General features: G+C 40.3%; 2 protein-coding genes across 5 annotated transcripts in view; one reads left to right on the plus strand and one right to left on the minus strand.

The window, feature by feature from the left end:
* The window catches only part of M6 (neuronal membrane glycoprotein M6), a 372,771-nt gene that overhangs the window by 308,281 nt on the left and 43,888 nt on the right, over positions 1-20,602 (plus strand). For 3 of the 4 annotated variants that reach the window (XM_070098180.1, XM_053792091.2, XM_070098178.1), the window contains exon 3: positions 18,971-19,075. The exons of the other annotated variant lie outside the window; for it this stretch is intronic. In XM_070098180.1, coding sequence (XP_069954281.1) covers positions 18,971-19,075 — 105 coding nt within the window. The remainder of the gene's footprint in view (positions 1-18,970; positions 19,076-20,602) is intronic. 4 annotated transcript variants of the gene reach the window in all.
* LOC128699412 (BOS complex subunit TMEM147) overlaps positions 18,409-20,602 on the minus strand; it is a 74,932-nt gene continuing 72,738 nt past the window's right edge. The window contains exon 5 of the mRNA XM_053792093.2: positions 18,409-19,675. The gene's annotated coding sequence lies outside the window, so the exon portion shown is untranslated. The remainder of the gene's footprint in view (positions 19,676-20,602) is intronic.

The following is a 20,602-nucleotide window of genomic DNA, read 5'->3' on the forward strand; positions in this document are numbered from 1 at the left end:
CGATTCTTCTTCTTATTCCCCTCATGGGAAGTTCCTTGATGCTGGTGATAGGCTTTTGATTCAAGTAATTTGACCTGTCCGTTTCTTTCTGGTAATGAACCTGGTTGCTTCCCATTCTCCAGGCGCTATGACCCATCTGAATTTAGCGCTGTTTCTAAAATGTGATGACGATTATAATTTCTTTTATACTCTTATTTCTTCTTTTATATCTCTTCTACATCCCCAATGTTTTCTTTATTTCTTTTGCTGCTTCCTCTGCTTTCTTTTTTTTTTTTACATATTTTATCTCGCTTTTGCCAACCGTTGCATGACTTCCATCCTGTTTATAGGTCACCCTGGTTTTCCTCCTCCTCGTCGTAACTCCCCTGCAGAATTACAAGGGTCACATTTGTATAAACAATTTTATCTCGAGTTTTAATGGCATTTCTTAGATAACTTATCATAGTTTATCTAGTTGTTGAAAGAAATGACACAATCTCACAATTTCAGATTCATTATAATTTCATGTAGGATTTGTTTGAACCTATTAATTTTTGGGATAATCCAAGATGCAGTTCTATATTATGGATCATTGTCTTAGTTTGCATTCTGCATTTTGTGTGATAGAAATCTCTACGCAAATTGAACTGCCACGTATTTAAAGCAGTAACATTTTGTACTCTTTTTATCTTTCTACTGTCTTTATACGATTTTTTTTACTTTACATTTTATTATGATTGACAGTCGATCTGCTAGCTCCTATTTGAACTTCAGATTTAAATGTTAGTTATTTTCTGATATTTTTGAACATTTGTTTGAAAGCCCAAAAATATACTCGGCAATCCCCTTATTTAATGCCGGTTTAGCCAAGGCATAAATTATGTTCCTAAAGGCTTGTGGGAGAGAATTCACAAGTTTGACTTGAATCCCTGTCAATAATTCATTGCTATGTTTCTGGCTTTAGAAACTAGCACGGTACATTCAAATGTTAGGCTCTTTAGAGCGAGTGATAGGGATTGGGAGTCGGGAACAAGCTGTGCTTGTAACTACTGCAAGCGTGAGAGCAAAAGGTATAATAAACTTCATTTATTGAGTCTAACATATTTATACTGTATTATATTTTATTACCATCGGACTAGTTTACAATAACAGCACTTCTCCCACGGGTACAGTGAAGATATTTTAGGATACTTAAATAGGTATCCTTTTAAAATACATTTATGATTGTTTTTTTTTTTTTTGTTTTTTTTGAATGGAGTGTAAAATCCAGCTCCGGTAAGCCAGCGGATAATTGACCAGCTAACGAGTCATCATCTGATTAAGACCCGCGTTAAAGGACACTGTGTTCCTTCTTAACAAATAAACCCACAACCACCACCTGTGGAGAAAACCATTAATATTAATTATAGCCTGTGTGAAGTTATTTTCAATCTGTAGATTTTCAGTATCAGTGTATTTGACAGTGTAGAAGTGGATTATGCATGAATTTTATCATGTTGGGCAGGAGGAAGGGGATGATTTAGCGCTAATATTAAGCGGTGAAGGGATTTTTTTTCCAGCTTGGTATAGTTGATGTAATCCAAAAATATAGATGTGTCGTTATCTGAATCGATGACATTCAGCTCCACCCATCTTCCTCCAGTCTTATTTATCAGAGCCTCTAGCCTAGTCTGTTGTCTCTCCATTCACACATTTGTTGTGCGAGGTGTGCTGAGGGTCTGCTGGTGGGAGTTGAGGGGGGGACATAATTGAGCAAGATTAGATACATCAGCAATGTTTTGCTTCCCTGTCTATTATAGTCACGTATTGAGAGCAATATTTAGCAGTTTCCGCCACACACTTATCACACAGGATGAGTTCCAAATATATATACTACTGAAATGTGTTAACTTGAGCTACGGGAGTTATTGGTTTCGTTCCAACAGAGCTGGAATTGCTGTTACCCCCGAAAATCACCATCTCTCAAAATAACTTATTCCATATATACAAGAGAAATAAGGTTCTTATGAATATATCTCCATCACAGAGAGGGAAAACAAAAATTATGTATATGAGTAGAAAAAAAAGGGCAGAGGAGAAATTTGGACTATATTACCTTGTATCAGCCCGAGCTGTATGGTGTAGGTGGATGGGATTGTAGGGAGGGAGGGGGGTGGGTATCTCGCAGCTGGAGATCTATCACACCATCACTCCACTTTGTCCACTTTATATCAAGGACGAACACAGCTACCGACCGCCCCCATCACTTATCCCCACGCCTCTTTCTCCCCTCCCGCTTCCTTCCTCCCCCCTTCACTCATGTTTTCCTTCGCTTCTCTCATCCCCTCTCTTAGTCTTTCACATCACTCCCTCATTACAGTCGCATCACTTTTCTACACTGACCCCTCCCTCCTTCCCAACAGACACCGTTCTTCCACCCCCCGACACTTTTCTTCCCTCCCTCTCTCTGACCTTGTTTATATTAGAATAATTAGAGAAAGACTTGTTATCGTGTTTCATTGTGTTGGCAGCAGTGACAGCGTTTCTTGTATATTAACCTCTTGACTTAATCTTGAGTATTGTCATACTACTACTATTATATGCAACAGTAGTAACATTAATAGTATCCATATTTATTGGAAATTATTCTTAGTGTATAGAATTATTATTAATCACAAGAATTTGTTCAGTATAAATTAGTACCAACATCTGCAACAGTTGGATCATTCCATACAGTTCCAAAAAATATTATGTAACGATAGAAATTACAGCTTGTGTTCACTGTCAGATAAAATATGCTGTTCTCGTGCTAAATGTTTTATTCCCTCGCTGGGAATGCTCTTCCATGCTAAATGGTCTTTATCCTCGCTAACTGTTCTTTGCTCCTGCTAAATGCTCGTTATCATCGCTAACTGCTCTTTCTTCCCTCCCCCCCCCCATAATGTTTTTTTCCTTCGTAAAGTGTTGTTTGTTCCTTTTAAATATTTTTCATGTATGGTAAATACTTTTTGCCCTCGCTGAAAGCTTTTTTCTCTTAAAATGTTTCTTCCTGGTTAAATGGTTTCTGAAAATGGCCCTTTCTCTTGCTAAATGTCTTTTGCCCTTTAAATGCTATTTTCCCTCGTTAAATTGTTTGCCCTCTGTAAATCGTCACGTGAGGTCACAGACCCTGAGCTGCTTTGGGGATTAGCGTGGACGGTTACAAAGCATGGCTTGCTTCTGCAGTGTTTTAAAATCTGAGGTTGGAGAGTTGAAGGAGGAGGTCTTGCTTCTCCAGGAGGAGATTAGGAGGCTGAAGGTCCACCTCAATGGGCCTGGGAGAGAGTGTGAGGTGGTTGGAGATGTGGGGAATGAGGCTTCTAGCAGTGAGGTGCAGTCTGTCTCTCACTGTGAGGAGGCTGTAGGTGGGGAGGTAGCAACGGCTACCAGCAGTGAGGTGCAGTCCAGCACCTGCTACAAGTGGCGAGTTGTTCACAGTAATGGGAGGCGCATCAGAGTAAGGAAAGTTAAGAGTGAAGATCTGAAGGTAGGAAATCGCTTCTCTGTTCTCCAGGATGAATGTACTTCAGTGGCCAGTGAAGGTAAGGGTACTACTGCCCCTGCTAATGAAGGTAAGCGCATTCTTGTGGTTGGTGACTCTCAGGTAAGATATGTTGACCGTGCTTTTTGTAATAGGAATAAGAAGATGAGAGATAGAGTGTGCTTCCCTGGAGCTGGTGTTGGGGACATTGTCAACAGGCTGGATAATATCATGTCAGGTAATAGGAACAAGCCCATTATCTGTCTCAGTGCTGGTGGAAATGATATTGGGAAGGGTAGGAGAGAAGAGCTGCTAGATAAGTACAGGTCAGCTATAGATTTCATTAAGTCTAAGGGAGGGATCCCAATCATATGTAGCATCTTGCCTAGAAGGGGAGTAGGAAATGAATGGTTGTCTAGGGCAATTGGTGTAAATTGCTGGCTAGACAGATACTGCAAGGAACTTGCAATCCCATTCATTGACAACTGGAACAACTTTTATGGCAAACATGATATGTATGCAAGGGATGGGGTACATCTCTCTGGGGCAGGGGTGGTAGCACTTGCAGACTCGATTGAGAAGGCCATTGGTGAAATGCCTATGATTTTAAACTGATGGAAGATAGAGGTATGGGTGTGTGTGGGAAACAAGCAGGTTGCAACACTAGGGTTGGAAACAGTAAATGTATAAAAGGCATTCAGCATGAAGTTATAAATAAAGACAATAGAACAGGTCAGCAAACAATGGGGGACAGCAGAGGGCAGCAAGGGACTAGCTCCCTTAAGGTTTACTATACTAATAGCAGGAGTGTTAGAAATAAGATAGATGAGCTAAGATTAATTGCAAGTGCAGGAAACATAGATATTATTGCTATAACAGAGACCTGGCTCAATCTGAAAGATAGAGAGATGCCCTCTGAATGTCACATACAAGGCTATAAATTATTCCACACTGACAGGGTCAACAGGAAAGGTGGTGGAGTAGCGATGTATGTCAGAGACAATTTAAATTGTTGTGTTAGACAAGATATTAAATTAGAAGCGTCAGCCACTGAATCTGTTTGGTTACAGCTTCTCGAGGGCCGAGAAAAACTAATTTTGGGTGTGATTTACAGGGCCCCAAATCTTGATAGGGAGTGCAGTAAACTTCTATGGGACGAAATTCGTAAGGCATCTACATACGAAAATGTTGTGCTAATGGGAGATTTCAACTATAGACAGATTGACTGGAGCAATTTGATAGGAAATTTAGAGTCGGGTGACTTTCTTGATACGATCCAGGATTGCTTTTTAAAACAGTTTGTGACAGAGCCAACTAGGGGAAATAACCTCCTTGACTTGGTTCTTGCCAGTAGGGAAACACTAATTAATAATCTTGAGGTTAATGATGAGCTTGGGGAGAGTGATCACAAATCACTCAGTTTTAACATATCATGGAATTCCCCTAATAATGGCAATCTAGTCTCCGTCCCTGACTTTCGCTTGGCTGATTTCATAGGACTGAAAAATTACTTAGGTGGGCTGAACTGGAATGACCTGACTAAGGGTCAGGTAGGTGGTGATGGTTGCCGATATGATGCTTTCCAGGGCATAGTTCTAGCTGCTCAGTCAAATTATGTTCCAAATAGGGAAATCAGATCAAACAAAAATGATCCTAAATGGATGAACAATAGATTAAAATATCTGATTGGTCAAAAGAGAGGCATATATAGGCAAATCAAAAGAGGAGAGGGGCAATTAAGAAATCGATATATTCAGTTAAAGAGAGAAATAAAAAAGGGAATTAGAAAAGCAAAAAGAGATTATGAGGTTAAAGTTGCAAGAGAATCGAAGACTAACCCAAAAGGATTCTTTCAGGTATACAGAAGTAAGATCAGGGACAAGATAGGCCCACTCAAAAGTTCCTCGGGTCAGCTCACTGACAGTGATAAGGAAATGTGTAGAATTTTTAACACATACTTCCTCTCAGTTTTTACACAGGAGGATACCAGCGATATTCCAGTAATGATAAATTATGTAGAACAGGACGATAATAAACTGTGCACTATTAGGGTCACAAGTGACATGGTCCTTAGGCAAATAGATAAATTAAAACCTAACAAATCCCCAGGCCCTGATGAACTGTATGCAAGGGTTCTAAAGGAATGTAAAGAGGAGCTTAGCACACCTTTGGCTAATCTTTTCAACATATCACTACAAACTGGCATGGTGCCAGATAAGTGGAAAATGGCAAATGTGATACCTATTTTCAAAACAGGTGACAGGTCCTTAGCTTCGAACTATAGACCAATAAGCCTAACCTCCATAGTGGGAAAATTTATGGAATCAATAATTGCCGAGGCAGTTCGTAGCCACCTTGAAAAGCATAAATTAATCAACGAATCTCAGCATGGTTTTACAAAGGGGCGTTCCTGCCTTACGAATTTATTAACTTTTTTCACTAAGGTATTTGAGGAGGTAGATCATGGTAATGAATATGATATTGTGTATATGGACTTCAGTAAGACTTTTGACAGGGTCCCACATCAGAGACTGTTGAGGAAAATTAAAGCACATGGAATAGGAGGAGAAATTTTTTCCTGGATAGAGGCATGGTTGACAAATAGGCAGCAGAGAGTTTGCATAAATGGGGAGAAATCAGAGTGGGGAAGCGTCACGAGCGGTGTTCCACAGGGGTCAGTGTTGGGCCCCCTGCTGTTCACAATCTACATAAACGACATAGATGAGGGCATAAAGAGCGACATCGGCAAGTTTGCCGATGACACCAAAATAGGCCGTCGAATTCATTCTGACGAGGACATTCGAGCACTCCAGGAAGATTTGAATAGACTGATGCAGTGGTCGGAGAAGTGGCAGATGCAGTTTAATATAGACAAATGCAAAGTTCTAAATGTTGGACAGGACAATAACCATGCCACATATAAACTAAATAATGTAGATCTTAATATTACGGATTGCGAAAAAGATTTAGGAGTTCTGGTTAGCAGTAATCTGAAACCAAGACAACAGTGCATAAGTGTTCGCAATAAAGCTAATAGAATCCTTGGCTTCATATCAAGAAGCATAAATAATAGGAGTCCTCAGGTTGTTCTTCAACTCTATACATCCTTGGTTAGGCCTCATTTAGATTATGCTGCACAGTTTTGGTCACCGTATTACAGAATGGATATAAATTCTCTGGAAAATGTACAAAGGAGGATGACAAAGATGATCCCATGTATCAGAAACCTTCCCTATGAGGATAGACTAAGGGCCCTGAAACTGCACTCTCTAGAAAGACGTAGAATTAGGGGGGATATGATTGAGGTGTATAAGTGGAAGACAGGAATAAATAAAGGGGATGTAAATAGTGTGCTGAAAATATCTAGCCTAGACAGGACTCGCAGCAATGGTTTTAAGTTGGAAAAATTCAGATTCAGGAAGGATATAGGAAAGTACTGGTTTGGTAATAGAGTTGTGGATGAGTGGAACAAACTCCCAAGTACCGTTATAGAGGCCAGAACGTTGTGTAGCTTTAAAAATAGGTTGGATAAATACATGAGTAGATGTGGGTGGGTGTGAGTTAGACCTGATAGCTTGTGCTAACAGGTCGGTTGCCGTGTTCCTCCCTTAAGTCAATGTGACCTGACCTGTCTAGGTTGGGTGCTTTGGCTTAAGCCGGTAGGAGACTTGGACCTGCCTCGCATGGGCCAGTAGGCCTTCTGCAGTGTTCCTTCGTTCTTATGTTCTTATGTTCTTATGTAATTAAATTTTTTCTTTAGGGGGTCAGACAGCTCCGTGATATGGTCAGTGGTTACTAAGGTGAAACTGTAGAAAAACTAAACTTTATCAGTAAGCTGAATTTCCAGGTAGTAGTCATGACATGGACAATAATCCAAACCTGAGTAGAAGGGATGATAGGGGTCAGTAAAGCAGGCTTTGTTGGCATTTGTGAAAGTTACCACCAGTGGCTAACTCATCATTTACCTATTTCCGCTAGCTAGACCCGGTTGTCCACCTTGTAGCGACTCTTAACTAGCCGCTTCCTGCCACCCACACCCACAAAGTAGCCAGATTTCACCCACTCTACCAGCGGTATATGGGCTATTTTTCCCAGGAGCGTCAGCGCCAGCGGCAGGGTGCTGGTTGGAAGCTTGTTAATGGTCGGCATGGATTGTTTCGTCTGGCGTGATAGATGACTGTGTTGTGGTGTCCTGCTAATATTGCCTGATGGCTGACTCGGCAGATGTGAGCTTTCTTCTGTCGCTGCTTCCTGCAGTGTTAAAATCATGAACACTTTAATCTCCCAAGCTGATGTTAAGGTAAATTTCTGTTTATTAAGGACCCCAATGGAAATAAGTCACTCTGTCTGACTTTTTTGGGTTATCCTAGGTTCTCTACACATATGCTGCTATGTATGATAATTCTATGTAACTGTATTTGTGTATACCTGGAGATACTTACTTATTTATACACGTACACCTTTGGGTATATCGTGAGTGTGTGTGAAGCATGTGATGTATGTCAGTGCCCTAGCAAGTTAGCAGTTTCACATAAAGTAAGAGGTTGCTTTAGCCCTCCCTCGTACACACAGTTTGCATGTCCGATCTGTGTGGGAGCTTATGTATCCCCTCAAGGGATGTAATGTCGGGGAGCAGCTCTTTGCTCCAAGGAATTTTACCTAACCTCTAACGGTTTGGTCTAGCACTTCCCCACCCAATGAGTCACAATACATGTACGAACCTTACACACAGGTATGGAGGCCTTGAGTAGCGTACAGTTTTTAGGTGAATCGCGGTCTTAATAACCCTCGTGCAGACGACGGGCACTTACAACCTAAGTTTTATATATTGTGTAAATCAGATAGTGTCTTTTCAGTACTCTGTGAAGAGTTTTTATGAGGATAGTGAGGCTCAGGTTAGGGTGTGTAGCAGAGAGGGAGACTACTTCCCGGTAAAAGTGGGTCTTAGACAGGGATGTGTAATGTCACCATGGTTGTTTAATATATTTATAGATGGGGTTGTAAAAGAAGTAAATGCTAGGGGGTTCGGGAGAAGGGTGGGATTAAATTATGGGGAATCAAATACAAAATGGGAATTGACACACTTGCTTTTTGCTGATGATATTGTACTTATGGGAGATTCTAAAGAAAAATTGCAAAGGTTAGTGGATGAGTTTGGGAGTGTGTGTAAAGGTAGAAAGTTGAAAGTGAACATAAAAAAGAGTAAGGTGATGAGGGTATCAAATGAGTTAGATAAAGAAAAATTGGATATAATTGGGGAGGAGTATGGATGAAGTAAATGTTTTCAGATACTTGGGAGTTGACGTGTCGGCGGATGGATTTATGAAGGATGAGGTTAATCATAGAATTGATGAGGGAAAAAAGGTGAGTGGTGCATTGAGGTATATGTGGAGACAAAAAACGTTATCTATGGAGGCAAAGAAGGGAATGTATGAAAGTATAGTAGTACTGTACCAACACTCTTATATGGGTGTGAAGCTTGAGTTGTGAATGCAGCAGCGAGGAGGCGGTTGGAGGCAGTGGAGATGTCCTGTCTAAGGGCAATGTGTGGTGTAAATATTATGCAGAAAATTCGGAGTGTGGAAATTAGGAGGTGTGGAGTTAAAAATATTAGTCGGAGGGCTGAAGAGGGGTGGTTGAGGTGGTTTGGTCATTTAGAGAGAATGGATCAAAGTAGAATGACATGGAGAGCATTTAAATCTGTAGAGGAAGGAAGCCGGGGTAGGGGTCGTTCTCGAAAAGGTTGGAAGGAAGGGGTAAAGGAGGTTTTGTGGGCGAGGTTCTTGGACTTCCAGCAGGCGTGCATGAGCGTGTTCGATAGGAGTGAATGGAGACGAATGGTATTTGGGACCTGACGATCTGTGAGCAGGGTAATATTTAGTGAAGGGATTCAGGGAAACCGGTTATTTTTATATAGCCGGACTTGAGTCCTGGAAATGGGAAGTACAATGCCTGCACTCTAAAGGAGGGGTTTCAGGATATTAGCAGTTTGGAGGGATATGTTGTATATCTTTATAGGTATATGCTTCTAAACTGTTGTGTTCTGAGCACCTCTGCAAAAACAGTGATTATGTGTGAGTGAGGTGAAAGTGTTGAATGATGAAAGTATTTTCTTTTTGGGGATTTTTTCTTTTTGGGTCACCCTGCCTCGGTGGGAGACGGCCGACTTGTTAAAAAAAAAAAAAAAGTCGCAGTACCGTGGCTGTAACAATTCACAAGTAACGTACAAATTGGAAATTGAAACTAGATCACGTTTCCATCCTTGAACGGAAAGTAAAGAAAAGCAGGAGCGAGGAGACAGCGACGTCACGTTTAGCTGGAAATAAAGCCAGGGCTAGGATACGTATTACTTAAGTTCCGTATAAGGGTACCCCTCAAGGTAGGTTCCTTGACGCTGGTGAGGGGCTCTTGATCTAGGGAATTGGATCTGTGCTCCACTTCCTTGAATTCAGCCTGAATTCCTTCCACATACCCTCCCCCACAGGCGTTGTATAATCCTATGGGTTTAGCGCTTCCCCCTTGATTATAATAATGTATAAGGGCAGATTTATCAAGATGTCTAGTTTCCTTTTCTAGTGTGTTGGCTAGTTGGGAATAAGATGTTAAACTGCAAAATAACTACTGTATGAGTGTTATATGTGGGTTAGGTGTGCCATACACATGTGAAATGAATGTTGGGGGGGGGGCTGTAGCCGAGTCAGGGTGCCATCAGTGCCACCTGGGCGGATGAGTCAATAATCGTGGCACCCAGGTGTCCTCCCCGGCTCATCATGCAGTGCCTAACTGATAATCATTCTTCATCTCTGCCGTCTAAGACGAGTTATAACTCGCCAGATAGCATCAGCAAGCTAATGGTATATTGGGAGAGTTGAATACACTAGTGAAATAGTATTTTGAACATCGACAAAAGGGTTAGTCAAGGAATCGAGTAATCACTTAAATTTTAGCAAGAAAATTTGCATAATATATGCAGAAAAATATCTTTTTTATAGGTAAATGTTTTTGAATGAATGGCACAAGGATAGCAATAATTCAAGCTTGTAAAAATAATATAATCGATAGTGCATTAATTTGCAGGACACACAATTTCTTTAAACAGTGTTTATACGAAAGATTTTTGAGGTGGCTACATTGTGGCAAGAATATATACACCGAGAAGTTGTATAAGTGTAAACACGCAGTGAGTTTACTTTAATCTCTATTTTACAATCAGCCATAACGACCCTCGTGTAGTTGATAGGCTTTAAAACAATAAAAGCTGACAAAATTCGTATGGATACAATCTCACGTTAATATAGCAGGGAATGAAAACCCGGATGAATTAGTAGAAATAGGAGCAGTGAGAAAACAGAGATTACAGGTTTGGAGAAAATGTGAACAACAATGAAATAACGATGAGAATAACAATGAAAACATTAGTGGGTGAATTCAATAGGTACCTTAGGAAATAGTGAGTATTTAGTTCATTAGTATTTCATGAGAAGGAAGCAGGCAAGAAAGGCAGAAATAAAGGGATAATGGGTGATGGTCAGGATTTATATTAATTATTATTTGTGACTGTGGCAAGTTGATGCCGTAACTCCAAGTAGGACTGACGGGCACGGGAAGGGGGGAGGGAGAGTGGACGCCACGCACGCACCCCACGCTCTCTCTCTATCTCTCTGTCTCTCATCTCTCTCTGTCTCTCATCTCTCTCTGTCTCTCTCTGTCTATCTCTGTCTCTCTCTCTGTCTCTCTCTCTGTCTCTCTCTCTGTCTCTCTCTCTGTCTCTCTCTCTCTGTCTCTCTCTGTCTCTCTCTGTCTCTCTCTGTCTCTCTCTCTGTCTCTCTCTCTCTCTCTCTCTCTCTCTCTCTCTCTCTCTCTCTCTCTCACACACACACACACACAGCTTTAAGACGAGGTATGACAAAGCTCAGGGAGCAGAGAGAGAGGGGACCTAGTAGCACTCAGTGAAGAGGTGGGGCCAGAAGCTGAGTCTCGACCCTACACACACACACTGTCCTTTGCCTCTGATGAGTTTCGAGAGTTTTTCTACTCCCGGAGCCCGGCCTTGGACCAGGCTTGTCTGGTGCTTGCATAGTCAACCGGACAGTTGCTGTATTTGGCCCACTAGCCCACATATCCATCATACCTGGTTGTTTGGAACCTCCTGAAAACTTCAACACTTGTTCCATTGTTATTTGTTATCTTTTGATAAGATATTCATTCATTCGCACGATCTCTGCTATTGCATCCATGAATAAAGGAATATAAAATGAGTGCCACAAACATTTAGGAGCATTCTAAGCACGTTGTAGCTAAGATTCATAGTGTTGCAGAAATATGCAAGAATTAATAAATGTAATTTGTAAGGGTAGTTATATACAAAAGTTGCCACAAATGTTGAAGATAGTGATTTATTAGTCAGGAAACATCAGTGTCATGTACACGAGTCTTAATCGGATAGTGACCCGTTCATTGGTTAGATATCCACCGACTTACCCTGCTAGGTTTTGAGCACGTTAGCAAGATCACTACATAGTAGTATATCTAAAAATTAAATGTTGATACCGTTACCGGGTGAGAATTATTTTGAATGTTGAAACAACCAAATATGTTAATACTTCCAACTGGTAGGATATTCGCTTAAGGATAAATGACACTATTCAAGTGTCTAAGTAGGATGGTCACTTAAATTATTTGAAAGAATCGTATAATTTACTACCAGACATTCAAGACCTGCAATGATCACTCGTTAATGTTACATGCCATGTGAGTATTTGCTATGTTTAGCATTTAGCCATGGCTAGGAAACTGTGAATATCCATGCTATGATTGCGTAAACGTTGAAGAGTGTTGTATGACGTAGGGCAGACCAGAGTGTAGTGTTGCTGTACTGATCCTGCATTGCCGGACCTGGCGAGTATTACTGCTGACCCCGTATACACGGAGCTTTTTCTCCTCGTAAGTGGTTAGTTTCTTAGGTTTAAAGCCTGTCTGCACGAAGGTCTTTAAGGGTGCATTGTAACTGGATCCTAATCAGTATCTAATCCATAAAATATGGATGAAAGTAAACTCCAAGTATACAGTATACATTGAGTAACTTTGGGTACCTACGGCACATTGATTGATTTCTATACTCTTTAAATTTAAAAATTTTGTGTTGGTAGTGAATTAAATGTAAACAAATATTAGAAATTTGTGTATTCTTAATTTTTGGTATTTATTCATAACTTTGTTTTATTCGTCTTTTATTATGATCATTTATGAGACCAAATTGTCTCTGGCATTCATTCACAGGAGGCACACAAATAGATTTTAAACATTGATCGCGCAGGTCCTTGGCTGTCTCCTGCCTTTTCAACTGGTGTTTAAAATGAAACCAAGAGCAGAGAACAGTTAAATGTGCCAACAACACTATAGAATGTCAAGTGTGCCAGAAACACTTAATCTGTCAAGTGTAACGCCATAAGTGTGTAACGATTTTTATTGTGACCTTTAGCTGAAAGTATGCATCATGGTTTCTAGCATTAAAATGTTGAATAATGTCAGATTTAGCTTATATTAGAAGATTTTGAGCTTGCTTTAGACTGATTACCACTCTTCAGACATTGAACAATGAAACTTGCATGAGCATCTATTTGAATATAAAATATTTAAATAGTTTGTCTGGGAAGACAAAAATATTCAGACAGTAATAAATCTTAGAATAACTCATGTTTATATATATAAATTATTCGACATATAGACTCCTAAATATCTAATATTTAACGTTGAATTTTCGCTTGATCAGAATATTTAACGGTGACTCGTGTTGGTCACGTACATCTTCTGAAAGGATGTATTTCTCCTCAATGATTATTTAACAAGGTGGATGTATCTCAGTATGTATTCTTGATTGGCTGCGTACAACTGATATACAACCCTAATTATTACACTTAGGCATTTGATATGTTTAAAAACCTTACAAACCCAAATAAACCATAGTCACCGTATAGTAATCTCTACACAATTTTATTTCCACAAAATTGTGAAGTCTCAATTCATGGGCAGGAGTGATGGACATAAAAGCAGTATTGTGACCTAACTTTTTTGTAGGTTTTGAATCCACCTGCAAAAAGTATTGTGGTCACCAGTTGGTGCCTTCACAAACCAGTGTCAATAATAGAATCCGCTTGGAGGTTTAATGCAGCCGCAGCCCAGTGGTAAAAGTACTGGGCTTTCCTCGGTTTCAAGAATTCCGTACGTATATACACAAGAATATATGTGGGGGAAATTACATGACTACATAACACTGAATAAACGGAATAATGGAACAGTACCTGAACTGTGGTCCGTGTATATATCAGATCTAATGCTGTAATCACCAGCCCCAGAGCTTACAAAAAAATTATTTTGCAATCATCACTTCTGCGAAATGGTTGTTTCAGCTGGCAGTCGTTCATGACGACTTGTCATGGATTTATGGACTAGGGCTTTGAAGGGACTGAGATTAGATGTACCTTGAGAGCGTCTGGGACTGGAATGACAGTTGGGTCACAGTTGTGCCTCTGATATATCTAAGTCACAGAAGTTATGATTATAAAATCATCCTGTTGCGTGCAATATGATTGCATATATTAATATACTGAAGGAGGGGGCCATGTATAAATGAAAGTATGTATGTGGGTGTATTTACATATATGGCTGCATTATGTACAGTATATTTTGAAATATGTGAATACTGTGTGTGGATATGTACATGTGAGTATACCTAATTCAGTTGGGGCAACTATCGCAATCCTGTGGTGGCGCTGTTGTCGTGGCAACATGTTTTTGCTGGTTTTAAGGTTAGACTTCTTGGAAGAAAAACCATGCAACGTAAATCCTTCGTGAAATTCTTCACATTTATGTCCGGCATTAGGAGAGAGAATATTTAAATGTGTTCCTAGTGTCGTTTATAAGTATGGTCTCTCTTTTCTTTCTCAGTATTTATCTCCTGACTAGAAAAATAACAATACTAATAACAGTAATAGATGGCAATAATGATACTGTTGAGCTTAGAGTAATAATAATCATAATCGTGTACAGTGAATAATCGTCAACGGTTGCAAATGCAGTGCTGTTAATGAGGATGAACCAGTTGGATATACTGTTTAAAACCTGTGTATCTCGCAATTATTATTATTATTATTATTATTATTATTATAATGCTGTTATACATGTGGAAGCGCTAAACTCATGAGGTTCATAGAGTACATAGCTCAAGTGCCTTTGCGCAAGAGCCCTTCACCAGCGTGAGGGCATCCCTCTTGAAGGGATGTTATACAGATATAGACATCGTGTATTAGAGTGCGTTTGTAATCGTAAGCTAATTTGAATACGGCAGGTAAAGATGGAATTATGTAAGATATAAGACAGGTGTAAAAGGCTCAGATTTATAAGTGACATATAAGTTTCAGATTTAGGTTGGATAAATACAAGAGTGAGAGGGGTTGGATTTGAGTGGGACTTACACGTGAGTCAATAGAATTATCAAAGCTTATTGCTTGAGTAGAGTTTATTCTATTAGTGGGTTGGATTTATGAAGGACTTGGCTAGTATGGGCCAACAGGCCTAGTGCAGTGTTCCTTCTTTCTTATGTTCTTATGCAAGACAGTTGTGGGCCACAGGTGCAATACAAGCCACGGCAGGATGTTCACACGAAGGTCAGACGAAGCTTGGGATGGGTTACGAAGGAAACACAATTCAGATGCTGGAGGATATAGTGGCCGATTATGTTACTATTTAAATGAGAGCCTGTGTGCGTGTGCGGGAGGGGGAAGGGGTGGAGGTGATGGTGGCGGAAAGTGACTCATAAACTACACCCAAACATCCCACGCCTTTCCTAGTCCCAGGTGAGTTGGTGTTAGAGACTTGAGAGACAATACACAAATAACCCGCACATAAAAGAGAGAAGCTTACGACGACGTTTCGGTCCGACTTGGACCATTGACAAAGTCACAGTATGACTTTGTCAATGGTCCAAGTCGGACCGAAACGTCGTCGTAAGCTTCTCTCTTTTATGTGCGGGTTATTTGTGTATTGTTCCAGTCACGGTATTGTGCCTTTTTTGTTACTTGAGAGACAAGTTGGTGGCTGGGTAGCGTCTCGAGTTAATGACCTTGCATATGCAACTGTTATACGGTACAGCCGCCTTGGTGGGAAACTGCCGTTGTATTAGCAAAAGACTACAGAGATTGTAACTCGGAGGCTTAGTAATCAACGACAGCCCCTCCCCCCCCCCGCTCCCCAAAAAAGAAAAAAAAAATTTGTCTAACATATTTCTGGAGCTACCCAAAGTGCTAGCTTGAGCACTCTACTTTGAAGATTGTTTCACCCATCTACAAATCTATTGCCAAACCTGCTCGTACCTAAATTTAAATGTATTCAACTTGAATCCATTGTTTCTAGTAATTTTTTGGTTAGATTACCTCACTACCTTATATCTCCTTTATTCAAGCCTGTCTTCTGCTTATATTTTGTTGCTTATATCCTTGGGGTCCTTTGATCCCTTTTCCGAAGATCGTAAGTCCCACAACTGTCTACTAACACTGAGGTACCTGCTTAATGATGGGTGAACATGGGAAAACAGATGTAAGGATTGAACCCGAGCTGAAGAAGCTGATACATAAAATAAGTAAAGCGGTGTAAAATAACTCCAGCTTTAGTATTGGAGATTTTAACTGACAATAACCGCATGGGAATATGCAGATAGCTAGATAAAGCACATTGACTCTAGCCTAATAGTGACGCACCACATCACACTACAACTTTTGAAGTTATGGGAATTCTAACATGTTTAATTATGTGTAGTATTACGGAGAAGAGATGAGTGTTTCATTATGAGATTAAACAAAAAGAAGCTACTGCAGTAGCTTGTTTTTGTTTAAGAGCCTCACACTACAGAAGTGTGAGGCTCTTACTCCGGTGGTAGTGGAAGAGGTGATTCTGTTTAACAAGTACAGCAAGTGACCACAAGAGGCGTGAACTGTCACTGTCGTGGTGTAGCAAGAACAGCAAGTGACCACAGGAGGCGTGAGGGTGTTACTGCTGTGATGGTGGAAGTGTTTTTGTTGTAACTACTTCGTTGTATTTACACACACCCTCTCCTTCCGTCCGTCTTAAGCCATTCATTGTCTGTCTCAGTATTTATCCTGCATTCATCAATTTGTATTATTTATTTTATTTATATGCATTTATTTACTAGGCCACGTCCTTTCATAACCACCAGTAGTGTCCAGGTATGAAATGCACTTCACAATCCAGTTCTCTTTGGTCTGGTAACTGGGGCTACATCAATTTCCTCAGTCATCAGAAACAATATACTTGTTCTTATCACTCCTTCCTGAAATGGTTATAATTATGACCATAATTTTTAAAGGGGTGGACCAGTAAGCCAGCTTAAGGCCTCGGTCGGATGACCAAAATCCCCAGCTGTGGGTCATCACATGACTAAGACCCGCGTCAAGAAATACTTGTCGTGTTTCCTGACTAATCTTACCTAACCTAACTCCTTCCTGACAAACCTTACCTAACCTAATCCTTCCAACGCTCTTCCTTTATGGAACTTAAGGAGTTACTCTTATATTGTTACTTTCCGCACCACAGTTTCTTTTTATCACAAATATTACATCTTGTTTGCAAAACTCAGGATAAACTATATTATGTATGAAAAAGCACTAAATTCCCCCGGGGAGGAGGAGGTAATTAATTTCATCTGAGGAAGGGAAATGAAACTTTTGTGGATCAAGAAACCACCGATGTGAAAGTACCTCCCCTTGAAGGGTGTCCCAGAATAAAGCGTAAGTAGTCAGTCAGGTTCGCTCATTCTTGTTTGGCACAGTCACTATATTCAAGAAACTATCAGCTTTGTCATCCCTCACACCTTCGATCTGCAGTCCTCTAAGAGGCGCTGTTGCATACTTATTTTCACCACAGTAGCTGAATTAATTTGTTTTTCTAGATTTGCATCACCGGCTGAGCAGTAACTAAGGAGTAATTTCCCTATTTCTGCTGATTATTCTGTATTGATTATTTCTTAAACTCTATGCAGAGTCGTTTGTTTTCCACGTCTTCCTCTTCAGCTCTCCCACCTTATTCGTCTTCATCTCGGAAAAGGACCGTAGTAGAATATTTAAGTCAAGGTGTGTGCATCATGAGGAAGGGTATGGTGAAGAGGATCTTAGCAAACAGTGGGTTGGAAGAAAACACATTTGCATACATTACTGGCCCGTTTATTGTAGCTGAATTAAGGGTGTGGGGATAACGTTGGGTCTCAGAGGTCAGAAAGCAACTTGTGTCTACCCACCTCGGTGTTGTTGTTTTTTAGTAAGATTTGATATATTAGTGCGCTGCTACTCTATTCTCTATGAAAGTTACATCGTGGGGACACGGGCATGCTATGTTTCCCTGACCTACTCTACAATTAGGTTCGATCCCTTCTTGGATCGAACCTAATTGGCTCATTCTCCAGGCGCTGTATGACCCCAAGTGGTTTAGTGCTTCCCCTAAATTAATAATAAACCATCATAGAGGATGAATTATGTACATATTGTAAGAAAATCTGTCCTTTTGTGACATGTCTGCTGTCAAAGCTTGTATGTTGGACTTTGACTTGTGCAGATAAGTTCCAAAACTAGCATACTAGTTGGAGGACAAGTTGATTCTATATAATATACTGTGGTGGTCCCCGTAAGAATCATCAGTTTTGACATTATTATGGTAACGTGATATTCTGTAGCTGTCGGCGTGTGTACGATTGTGATTACTTGATGTATAAAAGTTAAGTGAGATTTCTTGTTGTGTGATATAAGCTGCATGTTTATGGTAATACAGAATGTGGAATTTGCACAGTTTGCATCGATTGTATTTTGCTAAGTTGGAGTTTTAAAGTAAATGCGGTTATGTTTACAATAAACTTTCGTAACGAATTTCGCAAAAGTTGCCTTTTTTTTTTTTAACCACACGCGGTTTACTGTGTAGACTATTTTTAGTTACCTGAAATTATAATAGTAAAGAGTCGCTTTGCAACTTTGCACCATTCTTGCAAGAATTACGTAAAAAATGGAATCCGGCAGTACTTTATGCATATAAATTATTTAAAAACACTGCTTCATGTAATTATGCCAGTCGTATTTTAAATATTAGCTATTTTTTCGAAAAAAAAATTCTTCGTGTGCATTAGCTTAATTAAGGCTAGGAGGGAATAGTGAGGTATTTTAGTGTTATAACCTATATTGATGAAGTGATGACTGTGTGTCCATATTTTCATGCCGTACCAGATGAAAGGTTTGTATTTTAAATAAAATTGTAATTGAGTTCTTATTTGTGTGAAAATTAAGATCATTCCACACGAAAGGTTTGCATGCAGTATTTGTTGAAGGCTTTAATAATTTGGGAAAATGGAATACCAAGAGAAAAGTTTGTGTAGAAGGAGAAAAACAGGCTTAAATCCCGATTGGTGGGGAATAAATCTTAATTATTGTGCCACAGGGTACAGTACAATGAGTCGGTGCCACTACTGGTGGATGCGGCTTGGGGTGGTGTGTGACTGCGGCTACTGCTGTTACTACTGCTGCTGCTGCTTCTGTTGTGGGGGTATGTCACTCCCTCCGACCCCCCTTTTTCCCTTTGTCTAGCAGCTCGGTTCTCTAGATCATTCCTAGCACTATTTCTACCTTTTTATCACAGCACCCCTCTCCCCTCCCGCTTCGTAACCCTCCCTACCCCAATATTCCGAAACTTATAATAATTTTCAGTATGTTTGGCACACAAGCCGAGCATAAGTTCTGCTTCAACCCTTGCCCCTCTCATTCGTATGCCTAAACGTCGTCTTCTGCCCTCTCCCTCTTCTCACAGCATCCTCCATCCCACGTCTCTTAGCACTTCTCCCCTCTCCGTCCTTTCATCTCTTCTGCCTTTCCCTGGAGTAGCAACGTTGTCCGCTCCCACACACTACTGAGAGCCTTCTGCTGTACTATCCAACGTAAACTATCTAGCCAGAATTAGAAGTACGTAGAGTAGTTCTCAGCAGATAGCCTCGATATAGACTGTAATTTCTGCTATCTGCCTTTTCCATGTACACCAGCAAGCAGCACTGGATTTGACTTGTATATAAAAACTGATAATGTAGAAATCCGCTTTATTTTTAAGTAGTTTCATGTAGTGCTGGTTGATCGAAGTCTTCCAATACGGTACCTGTAGGGAGATTTCCACACTAGACTATAATGAAATAATGTAGGCATGTTGTAAATTTAATGTAATGTATACATTAAAATAGAGTGCACGAAGTTAACAGTGAACATCAGCAGATAGGGTAAGAGTATATTCATTTTAGTATCGTACATTGTAAGACGTAAAATCGTGGGGAACTGAAGTGTTACCTAGCATCATATATATCAAATGAATACCTTTTGGTAAAAAAAAAAAACGCATTTGTAATATTTGAAGTAATTAGAACTTCCACTTTGGTAAAAATCGACGCTGCTGCTTCGTTTAGATCTCGTGTGAATGGCTATTCGTTTTGTTTACATGTAAAAAAAAAAGTGGTCAAGAATCCTAGGGGAGGATATTCAAAGCAGAACTAAACCCGTGCAATGCAAATAAGTACAGTACTGTACTGCACTTTATTTCCCATTTTCGGTACTTCGAGTCCGGGTAACTGGTTTCCCTGAATCTCTGCTCATACAGCAGCACGTACTCATAAAAGCCACATAGTTCCACTTGCTCTGATCTAACACTGTACTCACAAGCCTATTGGATATAAAAGCCCCTAGTACCAAAACCACCTTTATCCCCCCCCCCTTCCCCAACCATTCCTGGGACAACCCCTACCCCCCTTCCTCCACCCTAGATTTAATATACTCTCTTAGTCATCCTATTTTGCACCATCCTCTCATGAATGCCCAAACCATCCCTTCTCAACTATCTGAATTACACCAGGTACCCCCGTCCCCCCTCCCACATCATCATGCTCGGAATTCTCTGCATAATGTTCACACCACATATCACCCTCAGATACAATATTTGCTGTCTCTGTATACATACCCTCCAAGGCCCGTTCTTAGGTACACCTGCTCGTTAGTGCAAATATCTAATCAACCAGTCACTTGGCAACACCTCATT

Source organism: Cherax quadricarinatus, chromosome 61 (genome assembly GCF_038502225.1).
Source record: "Cherax quadricarinatus isolate ZL_2023a chromosome 61, ASM3850222v1, whole genome shotgun sequence".
NCBI lineage: Eukaryota > Metazoa > Arthropoda > Malacostraca > Decapoda > Parastacidae > Cherax > Cherax quadricarinatus.